General features: G+C 43.2%; 1 protein-coding gene across 1 annotated transcript in view; it reads left to right on the top strand.

Annotated features, from left to right (window-relative positions):
- NXPH2 (neurexophilin 2) overlaps window positions 1-15,026 on the top strand; it is a gene marked incomplete at its 3' end in the record, with an annotated part of 33,053 nt that extends 18,027 nt beyond the window's left edge. The window contains exon 2 of the mRNA XM_084289204.1: window positions 14,283-15,026. Within this exon, the coding sequence (XP_084145330.1) occupies window positions 14,283-15,026 (744 nt within the window). The remainder of the gene's footprint in view (window positions 1-14,282) is intronic.
- Between the last annotated feature and the right edge of the window lie 8,500 nt (window positions 15,027-23,526).

The raw sequence follows: 23,526 nt of genomic DNA, 5'->3' as shown, positions 1-23,526 counted from the left end.
AAGGCAAATCTGCAGCCAACGTGCTTTTGAGACACTTCTCACTGAAACTCATCGATGGCTGTACACGTTGTATCTTCTTAGGGGTCATATTCTTCTTATGTTTTCTTTATACAGACATGCAAAATGCAAGATTTTTATTACAAAATGACCCATGTGTAGCACATATGGGCTTAATCTACAGGAAAAGAAATATATCTCTACATGCAGAACTATGAATTTTGTCTCATTTTTTAGTACCTACATGTACGTCCTTCCAAATTAATCACTTTTCTCAGTTTCTCGTGTACGTGGCTGAACACCCTTTCAGCAGCAGTCTGGAATGAGGGGCTCCAGGGGCACTCCAGGACACAGAAGAGGACCCTCAGCAGTGCAAGGACCACTGGTGGTGGCCGCTGCCAGCCTACAGCACCAGGCAGGATGGCACTGGGCAGGAGCACAAGGAGCAGGGAAGCTTTTGGTGCATGGCAGACACTCATTCCTCAATCCCAACTTCAGCAGGAGGAGCTCTTGTACCTTGAGAGCAGGGACAGCAGTGGGAGAAGCTGGAGGCCGGGCCTCCATCTTCTGCAGCAGCCCCATCCAGAGAGGGGAGCAAGCGGGCAGTGCAGAGACCTCTCCTCCTCCCTCCCAGCTGGGCTGGGTTTGCCGTGCGTAGTCAACATGAGGACAAGGGGAGAAAAAGCAGCAAAGTGAAGCATGCTGCTGGCACCCTGGAGAAAATATCCCCTTCCGGGTATTGAGCAGCAATGAAGTGCACATCAAAATTGTTTAGACATTTCGATCCATATTCAGCTATCAGAATTTTGGCTGAAATTCAGCTGAGCTGTAAACAAACTCAGACGCAAGCCACAAACATCTTATCTACACTAATGAGGTGTCGCCCTTTGCTGACTGGAAGGAGATCTGCCAAGATTTTTTCTGGAGCATGATTTGGAAATACGAAGTCTCTGTTTAGTGAAATAACGTATTCAAGCTCTTGTTATCATGGGTGATAGCAACACATGTATCTCACTGCCAGTCCAGCAGTCCTGCTCTCCTTGGTGCATGACTGGTGGACAGTGAGGAGCTGCTACACCTCAAACAGCAGCTGAAAGGTTATCTGCTTCCACCCCAGACGGGAGGAACAGGTGAAACAGATTTATTTAGAAATTTTTAATCCAAAACCATGCATATACTCTGGCTAATTTGATGGTTAAGCCTGATTCAGATTAAGTTTGTAGCAATGGGTGAGCCTGGCACACAGGGAACTGGCACTGGTGAATGTGAAACCACAGTCTCAGGGCACCAAAAACCCAGACTGTGTTTCTTTAACTGCTGGAGAAAGGGCAGAGAAAAGAAGAAAGCAAAGGCCTCCCTGGTTATCTCACTAATGCAACAGCAGAGAAATGGCTGGGCTAATTTTGTTGCACTTAATGCTTGCCTCCTGCTGCTGACATCTCCCCAGGCTTTGGACGTGTCCTGTGCCAGTGCCACCCGGTGCCAGCGCTGTGTTCCCTGCATCCTTCCCCTGCAGCAGTGCAGGCAGGTGGCACAGACAAGCCAGCCATTCCTGGAAGGCTTCATCATCACGACCAGCCGGCACTTCTCAGGTATCGGGACTCGTAACGTTGTTTGATCTAGCACAGTCTATTGACCCGAGCACGGAGACTTGGAGATTTATAAAATCACATTTTTATTACTGATTCAGTCATGCACATACATATTTATAGACTTTTAAAAATCTTTGTAATTGATCGAATAGGGCAGCACATTCAATTTTAATACAAGGGATTACTTGCAGTCCCTGTAGAACCATCATTGGTATGCAGAGGAGGCAGTTTAAAACATTTACAACGGAGTTGCTTTTTTGGCTGTCTTATGCTTATTACCAGCTTTGGCCTAGGCAGCAGTTACAGCTAGATTTGTCTCCTTTGATCTCTACAATCTGCATGAAAACACGCATTAAAAACAAGAAGGAATGTGTGCCTTTTCAAGCCTGACTTTACTTACACGTCATCAGCTCTTGTACCTTCTGCTTATCAGATCACATCTCATATCTCTTGCTTAAAAAGCTGTTCCTCCCAACCCCAGTTTGTTCAGTTTTTGAGTGTTAACAAGCAGCATGATTAATCTCAGTCCCAAACCCACTCGTATATTTTGCTTATGTTTTGTGTACAGACTCAGAATTTGGCTACTTAATGAGAAAGACTTGATTTCATGTTAAACCCTTTTAGACAGTAAGTGAATTAAGCAGTGACCTGTAAGGCTTGTTTGCTGTTATGGATTCTGGAAAGCAGATTGGAAACACATTCATTATCTGCGCAAGAGCTCAAGACTGTGATCAACTGAAAAACAAAAATCAAAAAGAAATTTAAACGAACACTGATTTACAGAAGAGGCACTTTTTTGTTATTGTGCATGGTCAAGGCTGGGGCCAGTGAAGAGAATCACAGGGGTTGTTGACAAAGAACTGTGAATAACACAGACATTATCTAAACTTTTGGAAAAAAAAATGTCTGCTGTGAGTTAAGTCAACAAAGCCAACAGGGCAGAGATTTCTCATTGAATGGTTATCCAAACTGACACCATATTTAGGCCTTCTGAGGTTTTTGTAGTCAAAGGTTTGGGAAACAGAGTGGCTGTTAGGACACATGTATCCACCGAAATCTGGATTCCTATTTGCATTATTCATGGTAACCCAGGGAAGACTTTTTAAGGTCATGCATTTTCATAGCCTTTCCTCTAAAACACCTTTAATATGCATATGAAGAGAATGCTTCCTGCTGTCTCTTTTCTAGGGTTGCACAATTTCTAGGCTATACATTTCAGATGTGTGTGCCTTGAAAGCGCTGTGCTAGAGTCCCATCTCCCCCAGCCCTGGTCTGCCAGCAGGTGATTTATCTGCCTTTAGTGCTTGTTTCACCAACTGCAAGCACCCTGCCAGTATCATTCTTTTATACAACCTGGAAACGTTATTCTGTATATGCTAATTGAAATGCATCAAATGCATCCTGTGATGAGATCAAATTAATACTTGGGGTGATGTGCACAGTAATTTACAGTAAAAGAAAGATTGAAAGATGTAAAGATGCACTGAATGTATTCCCTTTTTGTTTGATACAGATACAGCATATGTAGAGCAAATAGGTTTGAAATTATATTTTTATATGCAAATGACAGCAATTTGTATTAACTCCTATTGTGCTAGAACGTAACATTGATGTCTGATGTAAGCTTTTCTTTCTTCAGATCCTTTTTGTGTTCTTAGAGAGCATGTTTAAAGATCCTAGACACTAAACACCTCTGTGAATTACCAAATGGGAACAAGCCAGGCATGTATTGTGACAGTCTTCCAGGCGAACTGGATATCAAAGTCATCCCTTCTCTATTTTTGAAACCTGAGTCATGATTTTGGTACACCCAGGTACAGGCCAGATGACTAAACAACTTCTAGTTAAACCCTGTTAAAAATCACATGGCAGCTGGATTTCATATTTGGACCTCATCAATTCTTAAGCATCTCAAAACTGCCATTTCATTTCAGAATTAACATCTTGTGTATCTAGCAGGGCTCTTGAGTGGGAGTAATTGTGTATTCTTTATTTGTTTTTAAAATTAATCCAGAAAGTTGAATTCTTAGATTGATAAGCAGCTAAAAAATGGCTAAGGAACATATTTCTATTTTAGGAAGCTTTTAATTTAGAAAGGATTTGACCAACTAATCTCTAACTGCTCCCCAAATCTTCAAAGAACAACCAAATTCAAGCTGGAAGGAATTCTGTTTTTCCTTTTCTTGGGGACACAAAAGATGACTGACTAAATTAAAAGGGATTAAATTTGAGTTTAAACAGGACCTTACAGTGTAAGTCAGTACTACACCACAAAGCAGTGCACAGCAGCTGCACGCATGGCTGACTGCTGCTGGTCAAAGGGTAATATTGTTTCGCCTTCAAACTTAATAATAAGGCAGCATCAGTTCATGATTTTCTCCTCTTTAAGAGAGTAATTCATTTTGGAAAGCAGCATGCAGGCTTGTGTGTAGGCAGCAATGAAGTATCTGGAAGTGCCCCCGTGTGCTCCCTCATGCTAGGTGGCTTCAAAAGGAAAAAGACTTTAATTTAATTTAGAAAACTGACGTGGGCTCCCCAGTATCACGCCCACGCTGGGGTGGGCAGCGAGAAGGGGCCAGGCTGTGCTCGCAGCAGGGGGCTGTCACCCCAGGCCCCATGGCACCCCAAGGCCACGGGCAGGGGGTTTCTCTCTGGTTTTCTCCCCTCATGCTTGCTGCCAGCCTTCAGGGGCCCTGTGCTGCTCAGCCCTGCAAGCAGCAGCTCTTCCAGAGCCATAAGCCACCTTCCTCCTCTGCCTCAGCCGAGCCTGGAAGTCAGATTTCCAGGGTCACCATGCAGAAATCAAGCAATGAAATGGGTTTTTTTGGAGGCCAGCGTTGATCTTGTGATTATAATTGTTTCCCATATCCTCGCCCAGCTCTTGGATGCTTCCTCTTCAGATGGCAGAGTGGAAGACTGACAAGTGATTGCCAAGCCCTGCTGCCAGGCCCCTCACCATGCAGCATGCCTGGCCTGGCAAGCCCAAGGCCAGTGTCAGGACAATATCTGTGCTTTTCATTCCTCGAACAGGACATTTCCTAACACGACAGAGTTACGCACCCTCTAGCAAGAGGCACACAACAGTGAAAGCTGAAATCATGTCCAGATACACTGACTTTGTCTCTCTCTCCTCTCCATGTCCCACAGAAGGCAGCAGTCCGCAAGCACACACACACGGCCTTCCTGGGATGGACCAATTTAACTATCTCCGTCTCTTCAGGTTGTTAGGAAATGCAGCCTGCAGTGAAGCAACAGAAAAATCTGATGCTGTATTTAACCAAGTGTGTTCATTGCCTTTTAAAATGTAACTCCTCGCTTTAAAATAGGATTAATTAAAATGTACAAGAATGCAATTCAGTTACATTTTATGCTTCAGCCCAGCGCACGCTTTTTTTCATAACTTGTTCCCAGAAGTAATATTCAGGGCAGCACGGCATTCTCAGTCCTGCCATTAAAAGCGCAAATGAATATAAAACCTGTTCTTTTCAAAAACTTGGCTCCAGTATTGCCATTGTTAGATTTTGCGTAACATATTACTTTGGCCATTACTGTTTTGCAAGATAATTGTATCAGTGATCTAACTTTTGACAGTATCCAAAGTGGCTGAAAATAGTTTGCTGCAGCACCTTTGTCTTTTAAAGGCCATTTGGGGCTTGTTATTTTAATCCTTGTGCAGCCTGATTTATCACTTCAAACATCTGTCAGCTGTGCTTTGTCTTGAAATTGATAGTGATAGTGTTACTGATTTTTCAACAGCAGCTGTTAGAGGTTCATTAGTTAGACTCTCAAAGGGAGTAGATAACTGTAATATTTTTCTTTGTTAATCATCTCTTACGTGCTGTAATAATTCAGAGTTTGAAATCTGCTAGAAACGTACAGCTTCTTTCTGTTTCTAACTTGTCAGAAGCATACTTTTATTCATTTAATCTGGCTAGATTATTAAAACTCTACCTCATAATGCTGTTAAAGTATTGAATAATGGCACGTGAGTGGTAAGATAGAAAATCACCTTTTTCTGTGTCGTGCTTAGCATGGAGGGAGGTCAGCTGGGTCTCGGAGTTCTCATCCAAATATGAATCAACTCCAAAGACGAGATTAAGGGCTGTTCTGTAATTGATTTTTAATTTAAAATTTATAAGGCATACAAAACCTAGATGACAACTTGAGTAAAATCAAGTTGATTTCTAACAGGTACAGCAGTTTTACATTAATGCGGTTTCCCCGACACATAAAATCGTCTTAATGGTTTACTGTGGCTCTTAAAACCTCTCTCCCCCTCAATCCTTTCATGCCCAGCTCTGTCCGAGTGCCCTGGTGACTCCTGCTCGGAGCTTTGTGGGACTGGGGCAGCCATGAACTCTCCTGCTGTTCAGAGCCTATCAGTGCTACCACTGGTTCAAACAGCAGTGCTCACCAACAGATAATTACACTTTGAAATTAGTATTTTAATGAACTGATCTCCACAAATGTAAAGCGAAGTCTCCCAGGCATTAAAGAAATAAGCAGGAGGGAGAATTATTAACTGTAAAGTTCAACAGACAGCAGGTCAGCAGGTGCTGTGTTAGCAAAGGACTCGAAGTGGTTCCATTTCAATTTGCTGTCGGAGGAAGCTTTTTTAGGTATTAGTCCTGCAAGCCGCTGAGCAGCATCTGCAAGTGGCATGGTGGAGGTTGAAAGCACCTGGGACATCTCACAGGCTTACCAGACAAAAGAAATGTCTTCTAAAAATACCTAAATATTGGTTGGGAGGCCAGATTCATCCTAAAGGACAAGTCTCAGTCCCGTGAGCTGATACATGTCCATAGCACCAGCTAAGCTCCATACAAAATAGGTTTCATGAGCACAGCTTGAACTTCCAGCAGCTGAACACGGTGATTCAAAGAGCACCTGAAGCTCTTTGCAGGTGCCCAGGGAGCAAGGCCAGAGACCTCAGGGGGCTCAGTGCAGCCTCCCCAGTGTTTGAGTTGTTCCCTTCTGAAAGCTGGACTGGTGCCCTGGCCTCGCTGGCAACAGGCAGGGTGGTCAGGGAGAGGCTGTGAGGAGGACAGGAGCAAATGGGGCCAGAAGGCACCCACCAGAAGCAGCATCCTGAGTGCCCAGGCAAATGGCCAGAGCCCCCAGCCCACTGCAGCAAGGAACCTGCATGCTCAGGTCAGCTTTCAGCTTCCCCTTTCCCTTACCAGGATCAGAAACTGGCCTTGAGAAAAGCGCACTCCCACTTTTAAAGTCAGATTTTCAGCTTTTAGCCATCTGACTTTGGAAGTCCTTCAGAAGTCCCATCTAGGCAGATTATGCCATTAGTATTTCATAGACTTGATGACCTTTTTATTTCACTTCCTGAAGGGCAGCTCATCTCTACCAGAGACGCTGCCCCGCTGAGCCCCCCCACCGCAGCATTCCCTTTCCTGGCCTCTCATCAACTACACACGCTTCTCAAATATTTTAGGTACTTACATAAGTACAGATCCCAACTAAGATTTCTTTATCTATCGTGACTGATCTAGATGTTCTGTTATGACACTGCTTTTCAGATCAGTCACGGAATGGTTTACATCTCTATTACTTCTCCACTCTTGAAAAAGAGCCGAATGCCTCACAAGTGGCAAAGAGAAAAACTACTTAGTAATACCAATATTTATATCTAATCTGTGTCAGACAAAATTAGGAACCTTTTTTTTTTTTTTCTATAAACAAATAAGATACCTATTTTTTATCTCAAAGATCTCTATTTTAGCTTTAAGGGAATCTTTAATGGATTTAAGTAGAATAAGGTGAAGTCTTCAACAGCTGAGTTGTGTGCATTTTTTTTTTTTTTTTTGGCAAGTAGCATTTCTCAGAGTGAATTTTCTGTTGTTTCAGCAAAAAGGTAGATCAATGCAATACACGGATATCATTTAAAAGCCATCTATGCAATTTATCCAATTGAAGCTGGAGGGAACAGTTAAGCTGAAACTACTAGTAGGGGTTATGGGTAAAATGGCAAATGCTTTCCACAGATACCTTTCTGGAAAAAGAATTAATTACAGGCTTCCTTTTTTTTTTTTTTTTTTTTTTTTTTTTTTTTTTTTTTTTTTTAATTTTCCCTCTCTATTCTTTTTGCTTCTTTCTCCCCCCCAAATTTCTTTCCTTATTGAAGTGCTGTTTTAGGAAAGTACTATTTTGCTTTCTCACAAAAAGTGGATAATTTTATTTTAATATTTTTTCTCTAAGATATGATATCAAGGATACATTTTGTTGAAAAATATGCCATGAAATCACGGTCTGAATTGGAACTTCTCTCAGCATGCCCATTTGTTTTAGACTGATACGTTTGTCTGTAGGTTATTTGAATGTTAGCTATATTCTCGTTAAAGCAAAGATTTCTACCTGTTACCTTCCCTAGCCTTCAGGGGTACATAGATGTAGATAGAGGTTTTCTCTCTCAGATCTTTTGCAGAAAAATGGCAAAGCACCTTTCAGTGGCGCTCAGCGAACCCACTTTATTCAATTCCCGTATTTCTGCCGTGAGAATAAAAGAGGAACTTGCCGTATTGTAGTGGGGGAAATGGTGCTGAGTCTGCACATTTGCTTTTATGTTTCCAATTTATGTTTTCTGCCTTACCTTCCGTGACAGTCTGAAACTCCTGAAAGGCAGAAGGCTAAGCAGTTAAAGAAAGCTTCGGGCTGGCTGTTACTGTCATATCTCCTTCAGGTATTTAAGTTTATATTCGTGTTTATCAGGATTCATTGAATTTCAGGCAATGATATGCAGTGTCAGAAAATACAAATATTCACAATTAATATACAGTCCCATTGACTCACTCCCCATTTTCTTCCTGTGACATCCCCATTTCACTGCTCTGACACTTTCCCAGAGCTGCTGGGGGGGTTCGGTGCAGGAGGGCATCACACTGCCCATGGCTGGCAGCAGCAAGCAGAGCGGCCCCAAGCACAGCGTCCCTCTGTGAGAGGCATCTTCTTGCAGGATTCCTTTACAGACAGGAAGTTTAATGGTCTGTAAGGTTCAGTTGTGCCTGATCTTTGCCTCCACTTGTGATGCCTTCTGTCATTCCTTTAATTTTTGGAAGTTGTGAAAAATGTACTTCCTTCCTCAGCCTGCTCCTGTCCACCAGCTCAAGGGCTGCCATGCCATGGGGCTGGTCCAGGGACACCCCTGGCTCTGGCTAGGGCATGCCGCGGCCACCCCAAGCACCCTCAGGTCACCCAGCACCTCCTCCGTCACCACAGCAGAAGAATTCAGCTCAGGAAGTAAAGCCAGCAGTCAAATACAGAGCCTTTTGTTAGCTTCACTTCATCTCCAAGTCATTTTGTACTTTCCTCACAGCTGAAGCGAAAGGCAGAAGTTAGCTGCGCTCCTTTGCAGCTCTCAATATTTTCCCGGTATGTGAGCCGCATTCCCTGCTGCCAGGCCCTCAGGTATTTACAGACACTTTTGAACTTAATAATTTCTAATAAAGTAGCTTATCTCAACTCCTCTGTCTGATTTAAAACAGCTCCTGGGAAAAGACACAAGCCCCAGATCACGGCAGGATGCTCAGTGCTTCCTGCAATGAGCTCAGCCCCCAACTGCTGTAGCTGCAGCCGCGTGTCCATGGCTTGGCGTATCAGGACCAGGGCCCTCAGCTGACTGCAAAGTCCAGTGGAGGTGGAATTGGTGCAAAACCTTGGACCTGCCTGGCACTGAAACCTCTTCAACTCTGAGCAAGCAGCGACTCGTTCCTTGGTGCAGGCTGACCTGCACGATCTCTTATTTTGTTTCCTCAAGGGAAATCCAAACATCTCCCAGCAGCATTTCTGGGAGAAGGGAAGCAAAATCAAAGTTTTTGAAGCAAAAACCTGAACATAAGTTTGGGCTGCTGAAGATCCGAGTATCCAAAAGAATTTTTCCTTTAACAACCCCAGTTGTTAATTCAAAGCTTTCATTCCTAGCAGAAGCTGCAGTGGTAAATGAGAGTTAAACCACCTTACAATTGCAGCTCATGTGCTTATAACATCCTGCAAAATGAGGCTGTGACTGGATGGGACAAACATGGCTCTTAAACGTAGTCCTGCTAAAAGACGTTGCTTAATTCCTAAATTCCTTGAAGCATTCCTGACAGCAGTCGCATCTGCTGCCATAAAACCGATCGCGGCCTCTGCCTTTGAGAAAAACGTATTTAATAATCGGTAAAGTTCAAACTCAGCTTGTTGTGATGAATTATTAGGAGCCGTCATCATTTTCTTGCAAAAAAAATGGTTATAATGGAACACAATTTTATGTTTTTCCATTTAATTGATGACGGTCTGAGTTTTTATTAATCTTCCTGGGCTCTGGTGTAAGATGCTGAAAAAGCTAATATGAGATCATTGTATCTGGTTAATGTGTGTGCTTTGCAAAATTGATAAGGCCTGTCAAGACATAAATTATTTAAAATTTGATAAATGTGTTGAAATCATTGAATTTTCAAACAGATAAAGCAGAGCTATTTCTCTTCCTTCTACCCCCCCATTCACAGCAAGGTTTTCGTGAGGCCGCTCAATGATTCTGCTTTATTCTTGCAGCGCGTGGCTTGCAAGATGCTGAGATTAGCACGAGGCAGCCAGGGCAGCATCCTCTGCAGCTACAGCAGTGAGATGAATACAAACCCTCGCGATGCAGCGGCAGGGCTGGGACCAGAAGAGAGCTCGGAGCCCACTGGAAGCTCCCCCAGGATGAGTTTTTCTCTTGTCTGCGGGATAAAAACGCTCACCGCAGCACGGGCGAGTGGCAGACTGGTGCTTCAGAGCAGTTTATCCCACCAGACCTATTTATTTCAGCTAATTGCTGGCGGTTTTTAAATGATTCCTGGCAGGGCAGAAGCTACAGAAATGATTGCTGGTGATTGATGACTAACCTGGATCAAGTCCCCAAAACATCAGAACTGTTAACTCTTGCATGGCTGCTCCTCCTTTATTTAGTGCCTTGCCCATGGAGGAAGGTGTGGAAGCAGGTTCCAGGTGAGCGAGCACAAATTTAATGGGGCAAATACAAAAAATACAGCATTTACTGATACCGGCATTGCTTCAGCACAGACTAATTTCTTAAAAATAGTTCACAGGGACCTCATTCAACCCTGTGCCTCTCTGCCATGATCTGAATCATTCATGGAAGGGAAAGGCCTTGAAGAGAAATCACAATCGTTCAAAGAAGCATGCAGGAAGAGCCAGTGGTTTGAGTGAAAACCACACAAATAAACACGATGCTATGCTTTGGTCTGAACTGCTTCTGTGGGTAGCGTACCCCACCAAAAGAGCAAGGCGTGTTGTGGGTTCTGCACAGCGTGACAGGTCCAAGATAATGCCCGGTACAGGAAAGTATCTGCAGTCTGATGGAAATTTGGGGGTAACCAGGTGACAGTTTACAGCCTCTGTAATACAGAAAATAGATGAGGCGATTTCCTCTGCTTGGGAATTGATGGGTTGAAGGGAATGGGAAAATGCAGGTGCAGCAGAGGAGAACTACAGCCACAGCCATCTATTTAAATGTATATACAAACTTCCCTAAGCTAGTATTTTTTTCAAATACCTTCCTAGCAATATTTTCCACTATAGAGAAGCACCGTAGTGAGATGGGAAGATGCTGAGGAGGTCATTTTTTCCAGCACGCTCTGCATTCTTTTAATACGGATTTTTTTATTTCCTGGAAATTGCTAACCAAAGTGAATAACCAGCTGAACAAAACGCATCGGCCCATCCCTGCTAATAGCAAAAGGCTGTCATCACGTGAGGGGTCTGTGCAATGCGTAGCAGCAAATGATGGGTTAGGGTTTGGTTCTCTCGTGTTGCAGAAAGCTTTATTTAAAATAGCGAAGTCTGTGCACACACACAAAGGGTTTTGTACAAATATTATTCATGTTTCTGAACAAGGTGCCCTCACTCGTGCTCCTGCGCTGGGCACCGAGCAGAACCAGGCTTTTCTTTGTTAGGCACTGTTTATTGAACGTTTGCAGAACACCACAAATGTACCATCCAGGGCTTGCAAAGTCCCCTTTCCTGTGACTGACTGAGCCGATGACTTTTTCAGCCCCTGAGCCTTGCTCCTACAGCAAGATGAGGGAAGAGGGCAGAAGCAGGAGGAGGCAGAGTCAAGAGTTAAAGCTGCCCAAGTCCTGTAGTCTTCAACCTGTTTGAGAGAGGAGGAAAAAAATACTCATTTTAAGGAAGCAGCAGCGATTATTGGGTGCTGTATGTGCCCTAAACAGGAATATTGCATCCTCATGATTCAACACATTAATGGTTTTGTATTCCTGTGTTATGAAAGCCAGTTCATTGCCACATGAACCAGCCCATGTCACTGCAGCTCCAGCGGCAGGTCTCACTGTGAGCGTACCAGCTGCTCCTTCACTGCAACACATACACAATTAAACGTCGTGGCAGTGGCTTGGCATGGCACAACTCCACAATTCCACCACCATGGCTGTGAAATAACTGTGCCCTAATACCTTCCCGATGTGACAATCCTGACTTGTTTTATCACGCGGTAATGTTTCCCATTCCTTAGCTCCCCCGAACCTTATACTACATATTTCTTCTTTTTATGGCGGAGCCTGCGGAAAGAAGCACTTCCGAAAGCAATGCTCTGCTATCTCATTTGGAGTGAGCGCCCCCAGAAGAGCCATACGCCGAGCATTACCGCTAACACATGGCTCAATGCCCTCTAGATCTCTTCCTAAAAGGAAGGGGAGGAAAGCCAAAGAGCCGCTGCACACATACCAATAAGCACTGCAGAAGGAAAGCAGCCCAGAAGGACGGCTGTGTGCATCCCTGTGCCCTTGCCAAAGGACAGGCAGAGCGGTGTGCGGACACAAAGCCGGGTCCTCCTGCGCACCGAGCGGCTTTGGGGCCAGCAGTGCTCCTTCACCTCACCCCCTGCAGTCCTCAGCCGGGTACCAGCTGTAGGTGCCTGTGCCTCCAAGTGGTTGTTAGCACTTCAAATAGGAGCAAAAGCTTCTGGACTTTCAGCCCTATCCCCACTGGAGCCTGGGGCTGCCACAGGATGGCATCCCACCTTCATCACCTCCACATCCTCGGTGCCAGCCCCGGCCTGCAGCGGGGAGCTCCCAGCTGCTCCCAGTGCCACCTGGCTCACCTTCAGCTCTTGGGCTGGCTTAGCAGTGGCTGAGGACCCATGCATAAACATGCGGTGCTGCACCGGGAGCTTTCCATCACCGTGACAGCTTCCCCCAGCATCGCTATGACAGCAGTATTCGTGGTGGTGCAGATAAGCATCCGTCTCTGCTTCCATTAGGATCTCCTATTTTCCCGAGTTCGTAGCTCAGCCATAAAAAACGTAGCATGGAGGCAGAGACTCGACATACAAGGTCTCAGGCTGAGAGTGATCGCTGGTGTCTTTTTCCCCCTTTCCAACCTAAAGAAGAAAATAATTTACCTACGGAGGGGTGCTCCTTCCTCCCCAGCAAACCATCCAGTGCCTAGCCCTGCAAGATCCATGACAAACTCGGGGCAGCATTTTGCCAGGAGGAGGAGGAAGGAGCTTTTCTTTGGGGGTGGAACACTCTACAACTCAGTTATTTCCCTATTTAGCTGCTTTTCATGCCGTTCATGCAATGGGTAGCGTGTTGGTGAATGATAATGCAGCTGAAAAGCTTCTCTTTGTACGTGAGGATGCTGATGTAGGATAGCCCTGAGGAGGACTACCTTGCAAATATGTTTTACAAAATTTATGTTTAAGACTTCAAGGGCTTTAAAACAAGTCAAATGTCCACTTCTAGCCTGTCAAAACACACGTCCTACCTCTGATTTCCTGACTACACGCTCAACTTCTGTCTTTTCAACAGGACTCCCCTCTCAGGGTGTGCAGGAAGAATGTACCTGGGCAGTATCTGTGTGCATTGAATCGGGAACCTGATATTTACTGAGACACGTGGGTCAGAAAGCTAACACTGTCACTGCTACGAATTGTTATTTGCTCTCTGACTGCAAACTATTTTGCATTAGACATAGCTTGGCCTAGTCATGTTACTGAAAAATGATGAGACGTGCTCTACAAGTGAAGTTGCTCAGCTCCTCATGCAGGTTAGGCCTTGCAAAATACACGCAGCTTAGCACCTGCAACCAACGCACCAAAAGCTATGATTATGCTCACAGTCTGACTCAAACTGAGAGCACGAGTGGGCATACCAAGTTAGGTATGCCAATGGAAGAGACAAGACCAAAAATACAAATGTATAATAAACATTTTATTGTACAGATAGGAGGATTTTAAGCATTTGGTAGGTTAACTACGCAGAAAAAGAAAACAGAATGGAAAAAAAAAATCTGCTTTTGTCTGTCACCCCATCTTTTAGCAGAGGTACTGCTTTGCTGTTCGGGTTTTCTTCTGTCCTTAGGCATGGTTTTATCTAACACATCTGAGAGCAGTGTGTGCTTGCCTTGCTTGACACGTGACAGTCCTCGACCTGTCCAGAGATTTATGCATTTGTTCCCCTGGATGGCTCCCATTGAGCTTTTTGCATCTGCCGTAAGCTATTGTGAATAAAATCCTTGAGCTTTCATGGGGCAGTAGAAATTACTCATTACAGAAGTCCGCGTGACTGAACTGGCACAGATGTGGTTCAGTCCCCACTGATATAAAAAGAAATATTAATAGCTCCTTTCGGATCTTGACATTTTTATTTTCATACTTCATACTATTCTTTTTCTGTTTTGAAACAGGTATTTTGTGACGCTAATCAAGTCGTACAAGCCACGGACGTGCTGGACTGGGAAGACAAGGATGCTGCAGAGACATTGGTCGACAACGTGGTCCACTCCAGGATCATCAATCCCTTACGCCTGTTTGTTAAGCCATCTCCAGTACTGAAGCACGGCCAGGTGTCCTACTCAGACAGCACAGAAAACTTTTGGGATTGGTTGTCCAACATCACGGAGGTTCAGGAATCTCTTGCACGAACTAAACGCAGACCTATAGTAAAAACTGGGAAATTCAAGAAGATGTTTGGATGGGGCGACTTCCACTCCAACATCAAAACTGTTAAACTGAACCTCCTGATCACAGGGAAAATCGTTGATCATGGCAACGGCACCTTCAGCGTTTATTTCCGACATAACTCCACAGGTCTCGGGAACGTTTCTGTAAGCCTGGTGCCACCTTCCAAGGTGGTTGAGTTTGAGTCGTCTCCACAGTCAACGCTGGAGACCAAGGAATCCAAGTCCTTCAATTGCCGGATCGAGTACGAAAAAACAGATCGCGCTAAAAAAACTGCCTTGTGCAATTTCGACCCCTCCAAGATCTGCTATCAAGAGCAGACTCAAAGCCATGTCTCCTGGTTGTGTTCTAAACCCTTTAAAGTTATCTGCATTTACATTGCTTTTTACAGCGTAGATTACAAACTGGTGCAGAAGGTCTGTCCTGATTACAACTACCATAGCGAGACTCCGTACCTGTCCTCTGGCTGAGACAGCCGCCAGTAACTGTAAAGATCCAGCATCAGTCATAAAAATCAGCATTCCCATTAACCTTCTGGAGAAATATGTTTTCCTAGCAGGTTAAAAAGTCTTTTAAAACTGTAGCTGTGTTTGTGCTGTATCGTAAATAATCAACCTGTTTATGTAACAATCATTTTCATTTGAGACCATTGCACTTTAGCGCTCTCATCGTTCACAAGGGAACTACCAGGCAGACACATGATGAAAAAAAAAAAAGAAATCAAAGCAAATTTTGTCTGTAATGAGCATCGATCATGAAAATAATTCTTTTTTAAAGAAGACTCAACAGCAGAGAGGTTATCTTTTACTTGAATTGGACAACACTTAGCAGGAAACGATCCTGTTTCTCATTGGGAACTTTAGGAGGTGACAATATAAAGAACAAGTGATTCTCAGCTGCTTATATGGAAACCCAAATAAACAGCTCTCCCACTAATTTCACAAAGAATGTTATACACACAGGGCTCAAAGGATCAAGTCTAAATATTGAAAGTGTTATTTCTAGGAAAAAGAAAAGGAAGCTGCATTTCTATGAGTTGTAGTAGTTGTACGTATTTGTTGAAGTGAAGAGTGAGTAGTTCTTCCTTCAGACTTTTACCCATGGATATGCAATGATGTAATTAAACACTGATGAGTTTTAGTTTATTAGACCCACCAGGTGTGCAGGTTTGGTGTACATTTCTTCCTTCTGTGGTCATCACTGGTTTTGATCATTCTTAAGTGTTTGCACACTTGTACTAGTTTCATGGTGAGAGTATACATACCCTGGAAAAAGATAATCTCTGTTTAAGTCTGAAAATGGTAACAGGGGCTGGTTTCCCCTCAAAGGAAGCAATTGTCTTGCTACCACTATACTGTGGCAAAGAAAATACATCACAGTGTAAGGATGATGCCTGAGTAACATGAGCTTTCTGCTTAACAGCACCCAGTTGTCTTCCTTAGCATTGCATTGCATATTGAAGGTCAGTACATAGGCAATGAAAAACAGAGGACAACAAAAATCTATGCATCTTCACCTCATAAAGCAGATTTCAAACAATTGCTGTCGATATGAAAACACTCAGCCAGACTCACACCTTGTACAGAAAGCATCTTGTAGTTGTAAAACCCAAGGGTCTGGCTAGGAATTTGCTTCAGAAGCAAAGCTGTTGCTCCCTCTGAAGTCAGTAGCAGCTAGCTCCAACGGTGCGGCGCCAAGCACAAATTCCCCAGGCTTTCTTGCAGTATTGATTTTACCACTGCTGCTGGTTTGCTATCGCAGACCCCTGTGACAGCCTGATATTACAGGTCCCGTGCAAAAAGCTGGCTGAGGAAGTGTTTTTCATTACCTATAATCAAACTAACATGCAGGGCCCAAGAAGCTACACGCAGCTTAAATGAAGTACTGTTAAAATACTTTGCTCAAGTTTTATGCACCCAGACAAATGACTGGCAGCTCAGAAGGACTCACTCATGAGATTAATTCTGATTTCCATGGTAAAGTCACACACATGAATTTATTCTGTCAAAAAAATAAAGGTAATGGTTAATTTGCTTTTCTCTTTAGGTGACAAACTTAAATGTGTGGTTTTGTTTCATCACAAATCTGAATGTTTTCCTCCATTTTACAGAGTCTCTCCTGTTCTAAATGATGTTTTTAGTTTGTCAGTTATTGTTGATTCCTACAAGATGTTCTACTTTGTATTCTGTATAGCGTGTCTTCGTTCTAGCTGTATATAAGCTTGGATTTATTGCTATGGGTTCGGTGTTTGGTGCTTTTGTAACTTAGCTGTAAGCCATGATTTTATTGCCATGTATTTTTACTCAGCACTGTAGGCAATTAAAAGAAAACCCTACATGCTATTTATTGTAGAGTACGTGGAAACCATATATGTATATACACTTGAATATGTGTACATATACAGAATATATGTGTACATGTATTTGTATGTAAATAAAGAGAGTTTGCTAAATCTGTCACTCACTTGTGGTAAATTGGATTATTTTTTTCCCCAATATCACTTTGTGTCCTTATGCACAAAAACTCAGATATTGCTACACGTCACTGAGTATTTTTCCCAGCTGGAATTTGTTCTTTGATGAGATATTTAAGTCTGGCCTGCACCTGACTGTGCTAGAAGCCTGGGCTGAATAGGTTTGATAGTGTTTATGGCAGCTGAGAAGTGGATGGTTTGATGAACGTGGTCATGAACTGCTTAATTATTACGTAAGGCCCCTGAGCCAGGGCATTAAAAGTAGAGGGGTTGGTTGGGCTCATGTCTGCTGGGTTCCTGCCCAGCAGAGGCACTGTGGAGATGCAGGGCCTGCTGCTTGGTCTGTCCGTGCTCGGGGAGCTTCTGGGGTAGGAGCTGTGTTCTTCACCTGCAGCTGCAGAGCCAGGGCCTGGGCTGGGCATCCCACACCACAGGGTGAGGGTCCAGGGCCTGTGGCAGGCAAGCGGGGCTGCAAAAAGGCCTCAAGCCTCCATTTGTTGTGCTCCAAGTAGCAAAATGGACTCTCACACCAAGAAGACAGGTGCCCAGGCAGCATCAGATGACTTGAATCAAGTCCCAGGCCCACCCATAAATCCCCCCCAGGAGCTTTCCTTCCCCCTAAGGGCTGAGGAGTGACTACTGCCAGCCCTGCTCCTCTCCTGCTGCACCAGTGAACACGACACATAGGCTAGGGAGAGCAGAACATTTTCCACAGAGAAAAAGGCCCCAGCCCAGAGGGCCCCACACATCTAAGAGAAGTCCCTGAAGGCTCAGGGTTTGCCTTACAGCAGGCCAAACACTGGCTGAGGGAAAGGATCACCCACATGGAACTCTGGCCTGCTCAGCAATGGCAGCCCTATACCACCACCTTCCTCCTCCTCCTCTAGCCCCAGTGCATTGGGGCAGCCTGGCTGTGTGCTTGACCCTGTGAGGGATGGAGCCCCAGTACCAAAATCCATTATGTCAAAAACTCACCCCTACCCACCAAGTTGTTTCTGATCAGTACCTTAAAAATCAGCCCCAAATGATTACAGCACATTTTTTAATATCATTTTTGAGAAAATCACTGCAAGAAAGGACTTGCAGTCAAAAATCAGATTAAAAAGAAAGTGTTTCAGCCTAGCGAGTTAAGCAAAATATGCTCCAATGAACCTAACAGTGACAGACTTCATTAACTCGAGTTTCACTACCTGTGTAAACAGAACAAAATTTAATTTTACACAGAACAGGCACTACTTTAAAAAGAATTTTCTGTATAAACAGATGACTTTTTATACAAGTTCCAAATTTCAATAGTTGTCACTCATGACCCTTATCCAGAGAATTTTGAAATAAGAATTTAGTAGATTAAATGTCATGCACCTTAAAATAATTGCTTGGAAGCAAAGAAAATACACCATTTTTTAGAAAATGTCCCAAGTGAGCAGGAATGACTTATGACTGAAGAACTAATGTTTCTCATCTAATTCAAAAAAGTTTAATATATTGAGTTATAAATCAATCCAAATCTCAACAGTGGAGTTTTGCATGTATTTATATCAATGCAAATAAGAATTTAAACTCCTCACTAAATATGCTGGCTGCTGTTCTCCCCATCACTCTGATATGAAGGTGTTCGGTGCAAATCAGCATCCTGAGCTGCTACCTCCCTCCCCCAAAATCATGGGTAATTCAAGGACATTAGAATTTGCTATTTGTTTTATGCTCCGTTGACCAGCATAATCTGGATAATGTTTTATTTATAGTATAATAATGATTCGTCATTACCACTGTTCCTATTCAAATATGCACAGTAGAAAAGACAATAACAAGTCGCAAACTAAGCAGCTCAAGGAAACACACATCAATCAAATACATTTTTAGCTGTAGGCTGTCTCATTTGAAAAGCTAGACTATGCCATTCCCCTCTCTGCCTCTTGTGAACATCTCTTAGATGCATCCACCAGAAGCAGTTTACTTCTTGTATTTTAAAATGAATAAAATAAAATGATGTTTCTAACACATGGGCAACTAGCATTGAAGTGTATACAGAGAATTTTACCTGTACTGTATCGGTCACTGACTAACTAGGAATTAGCATAACCCCCTCACAGGTTTCCAGAATCAGGGTCACAAGTTGATATCATGTCCCAGAAGCTAGAGAAAAGAAGTTAAGCCACATGCCAGCAGCACAGCCTGCTCAAATCTACGTTTAGTAGTGATGCAACTTGGATGAAATCCATTGTGTGTTGCCAGCCTCATGGTGCAGCAACATCACCCTGCAGACTGCTGCTGCCCACCAAATCGCTCAGCTCACCAGCCCGGAGCACCCGTAGGTTTTCAGCCAGAAGGCAGCTTCCAGCTGCAGGATCTCCAGGCCGGGTTTGGGATCTCATCCAGACCTGGGCCATGGGAGCAGCACACAGGACCCTGCAGAACACAGCCTGGCCGTGGCAGTGGGCACAGTCCCAGGAGAGAAGCAAAAGCTGCTTCTGCAACGTTTCCTCTGATGTCCTACTACTCACCTTGCACCTCTTCCTTTGACTATCATTAGTAAAAAAAACAGTTTTATTGTCACCCTGATCCTAGCATCTCACGTTCCAATTATTCTGTACACCTGCCCTTGGCTGCTTTACATTTTAGCCACTTCAGATGCAAATTCAGGTTCCCTAGTCTCTTGCCTCGTTCCCAGACAGTATGTGGCTCAGCTATCATTATGCAGTCAATTAAGCTTTGGCTACCTTATCTTAACAGCTCCAAATACGCTGGTGATCTTCCTGAAAGGTGATACATTATAATTGGTTCCAAATTGGCAAGAAAGTGAAGAGCGGAATATGAGACAGTGAGGCTATATGAATTAGCCCTAAAGTTTAAAATGGAAAAAAATAAAATAAAATAAAGCAACTGAAGTTATCAGTGTGTTTGCCTGGATCTCATAACACTGGTCAAATTTGTATTATCTGCTACAGCCAACGTTACTTCCCAAGAAACAAGACTTGCCCCTGGGGGCAGCATCAGCTCCATAGGGCCAAGCTCTGGGTATGTTCCTGGGGACATGGCAACACCAGCATTACTAACTGCAGCCACTTGCATAACAATTCACATCTATTTTTGTGTGGACTGCTCTAAAAAAGTCCAAGTTTCAAAATTTGTCAAGCCAATTTTAACTGAAGTACTTCAAAACCTGAGCATTTGCATTTCAGCTTGGTAAGAGAACTGAATATTAAGGAACCCTGAGTCTATTTTATGTCAATACTACTTAGGCTCTTCCACATTTTGAGGTGTTTTTGAAGCACACACCACAATGGCAGGTGATGCTGAGCTGACTTACACCACAAACCTGGCAGCCCAGTGCAGAATACTTAACACAGATTTCCGGGGAGGTAAACCAGAGGATTAAAAATACTTCAAGATGCCATATTTAAGATGATAAAGCAAGCCTATTTAACATTATCTAGTACTTGAGAAGTGGATTGGAATTAAGTAGCCTTATGTCAATTGTATTTAACTGCAGCATTTCTGGCTTCAATCACTGAAGATCTGGATTAGACAAAGAAATCTTGGGAAACCAAGGAACCCGAGCTTCCTGGAGGCAATGCTCTGTCCCAAGTGAGCACCCTCTCTTCCAACTTTCTTCTGCCAGTTGTAAAGTATTTATATTTATGAGACCCACAGCATTTTGTGACAGCCAAGCACAACCTCACTGCTCAAAGTAAAATGGTGCCATGGATGAATAGCATGCAAGGTAGTCCAGACCCATTAAATCATCCACACTCAGTGCATTGAGATAGAAGGACTGGTTGTAATTTTATTTGGTAAAGGAAGTGGAGAGAGAAACGTATTTGATACATTACACCAGTTACCTTTAAAACAAGCAGAACCCCGTATTTAAAACATAAGTATTGAATAGCATTGCCAGAAGCAGATTAATTGCAGCTTCCAGGAAAAACTGAGCTTATTTCACATTGACTTTTATTCCCACTTGAATTAAGTTCCTTATGTTACACTGCTTCATTTGAATTTTTTGAATTGGTTTTGCATAGTATCATTTACTGATGTACTATCTTTAATTACATAATACACATACAGTCTCCAACTGCATTATTAATGGAAGTGTTTTTAATTAAATGGCTCTCAGCATAATATCCAGTCATTAATTTCACATGTTGAGGATGTGGAGAGATTCTATTCTGATGGTCTGGGGAAACTTTGTACTTTAGATGAGGAATACTTCCAAAGTGATAGTTTTAGAATGAAGTTGAAAATCATTATGAGCATTGAATTACCCTCTCAGCAGCTGGTACCGCAGTTATGCTCTGCTGGGCATTATCTATTCTTCAGCTGAAGTGCTCCTTTTGCTCTGCCATGCTTCACCGCTGGTAATTTTCAGATGCCTCTCACAGGGTTCATGTGTATTCCACAGTGAATAATATCAGGCTCACCTTTTAGGAACAATTTATGCTCAGATAACACCGCTAAGGCTCCACCTTTCCACAAGGAAAAACCCTGCATCCCCTTTCTAATTATATCTCACCTACCAGCACCTACTCAAGTTTTCAGTGCTCTCAGAAATGACAGTATCAATGCTCGTGGGGTCTGGGCTTTTTTCACCCATCCTGCAGATGGAGGCACAGACACACTAGTGCAGAACGCAGGCTTTGCTGTGAGCATTCACCCTGCAAAGACAGCTAATTAGGGTCAAGAGACAGAAGAAGAGCATTATTCCCCACCTTGTACCCTCCCCCCATAGCAGCACAACCTCGGTGTTGCCTTATTCCCAGACAGCCAGCAGACCTCTTATCCAGCCCAGCTTGGGGAGGTCCATCCAAGCAGTGGGCCAACATAAAATTTTCTTTCCCACAAAGTCTGAAGATAGGATCAATTTTCACCCATTTATTTCCACCCTCTGTTTATTAAAGATAAATGCTTACTTTTTTCCCTCCTTAAAGTTCTAGGACAGCACTTTACAGGACTTTTAATCTTGAAGTCTTTTTGTGTGTATTTCTATGAGAGTCAAGGATCTTAAGTGCAACTAGGTTGCACACTACATGCCTTTGAAATGTTGCTTTTGGGGTAAATTTGCCCATTTTTCTCAACGAGAATTTCACATACGGAAATATCATAGCAAGATTCTTGCCATCTTACTAGCCTCTAGGGAATTAGGTCCTAGCAACACAGTCCCGCATCTTTTTTGAGCAATTAAGCCCTTCCCTAAAAGCTGTTTTTTAGTTCTTTTTCAGCTTAAAAGCTTTTTCCTCACTGCAGAGGTTCTCCTGGTTTACACCTTGCTTACTTTACACCTCTCTGCCTCAGCTCAGCTTCCTGCTGCAACACTCCTGCTTTTGGATTTCTTTCTGCTAAGCCCCTCTAGAGCTGCCATCCTTTTTGACACCGAGATGCTGCTGTTGACCCTTCCTCTTCTGCTCCTGTGGCCTAACTGCAGCAATTACCTGCCACCATCTCAGTTCAGCCGAGCAAAGAAAGCCTTGTGAAGGAGGAGAGGAGACACAGGAGGAGCATAAATTAGAACAAATGCTCGGAAATCTCTCAGCAAGATGAAACTGAACTCTGCTTCCAGGAGAACCCAAGGACTTCAGATAGCAAGTTCATACCATTACTAGAAATCCTACGAAGGCTCAAAGCAGAGTCCCAAGTTTTAGTGCCCTGATCAGGAGAAAAGGCAAAGAGGCAGAGCATGTCCAACCAGGCTAGCAGCAACAGAGCCCATATTTCCAGAGCATCCCTGTCAAAGATGGTTGTTTCTCTGAGTTTTTGTAAAGGAAGAAGGAAGAAAAGGGGATGAACACAAACACTGAATGAATTCCACTGTATCAAAAAGATAGTTGGTTGTGGACCTCCAGCGCATTAAAAATGGATTTTACAGAAGAGAAATAACTCGAGTATTTTTATATGACAAGACTAATTAAAATATATGCCCACATTCCAAGCTTTTCATGTCTACATAAAACATTGCACCATAATGAAGATAATTGAAAGTATGACTTCCATCAATATTTAATTAGCATTTGGTGCTAACTCATTATTTTGGTACAATTAATTTGACATCTTGCGATATGGCCTGTACAGATTTCCTTCTCGAGTGCTGTTTTATTGGAGGAACACGAGTAACACTAGACATGTGCACCTTCCCCGAGGCTTCTCGAGGACCATGAAATATGGATACTATGATTGACATTTTAATCTAGCGCAGGATATGAAAACATAATATTGATGCTCAAAATATGCATGTGTATTTGGTTAATGCATTTTTGTAATAAGGGAAATATTCCACTCAACTAACATTTCAGAAAACAAATTGTACCGTCATCACGTCTGCCTTTTCTCCCTGAATCCTGACTTATGTACACAGCGATAATTCAGTACATCAGACCCACAGTGCCTTATTTTAACTGTTTAAAACCTTTGTAAATATCAATTTTGAGATGATTCCCTATAAATCCGCAGAGTTCTCTACAATAAAAAGTGGATCTTTAGATGATCACAGGTTACAAGATGAC

The sequence above is a fragment of the Netta rufina genome, assembly GCF_964035555.1.
Source record: "Netta rufina genome assembly, chromosome: 6".
Classification (NCBI taxonomy): Eukaryota; Metazoa; Chordata; class Aves; order Anseriformes; family Anatidae; genus Netta; species Netta rufina.
Note: the sequence above shows the minus strand (reverse complement) of the source record. Positions and strands in the feature narration are given on the sequence as shown.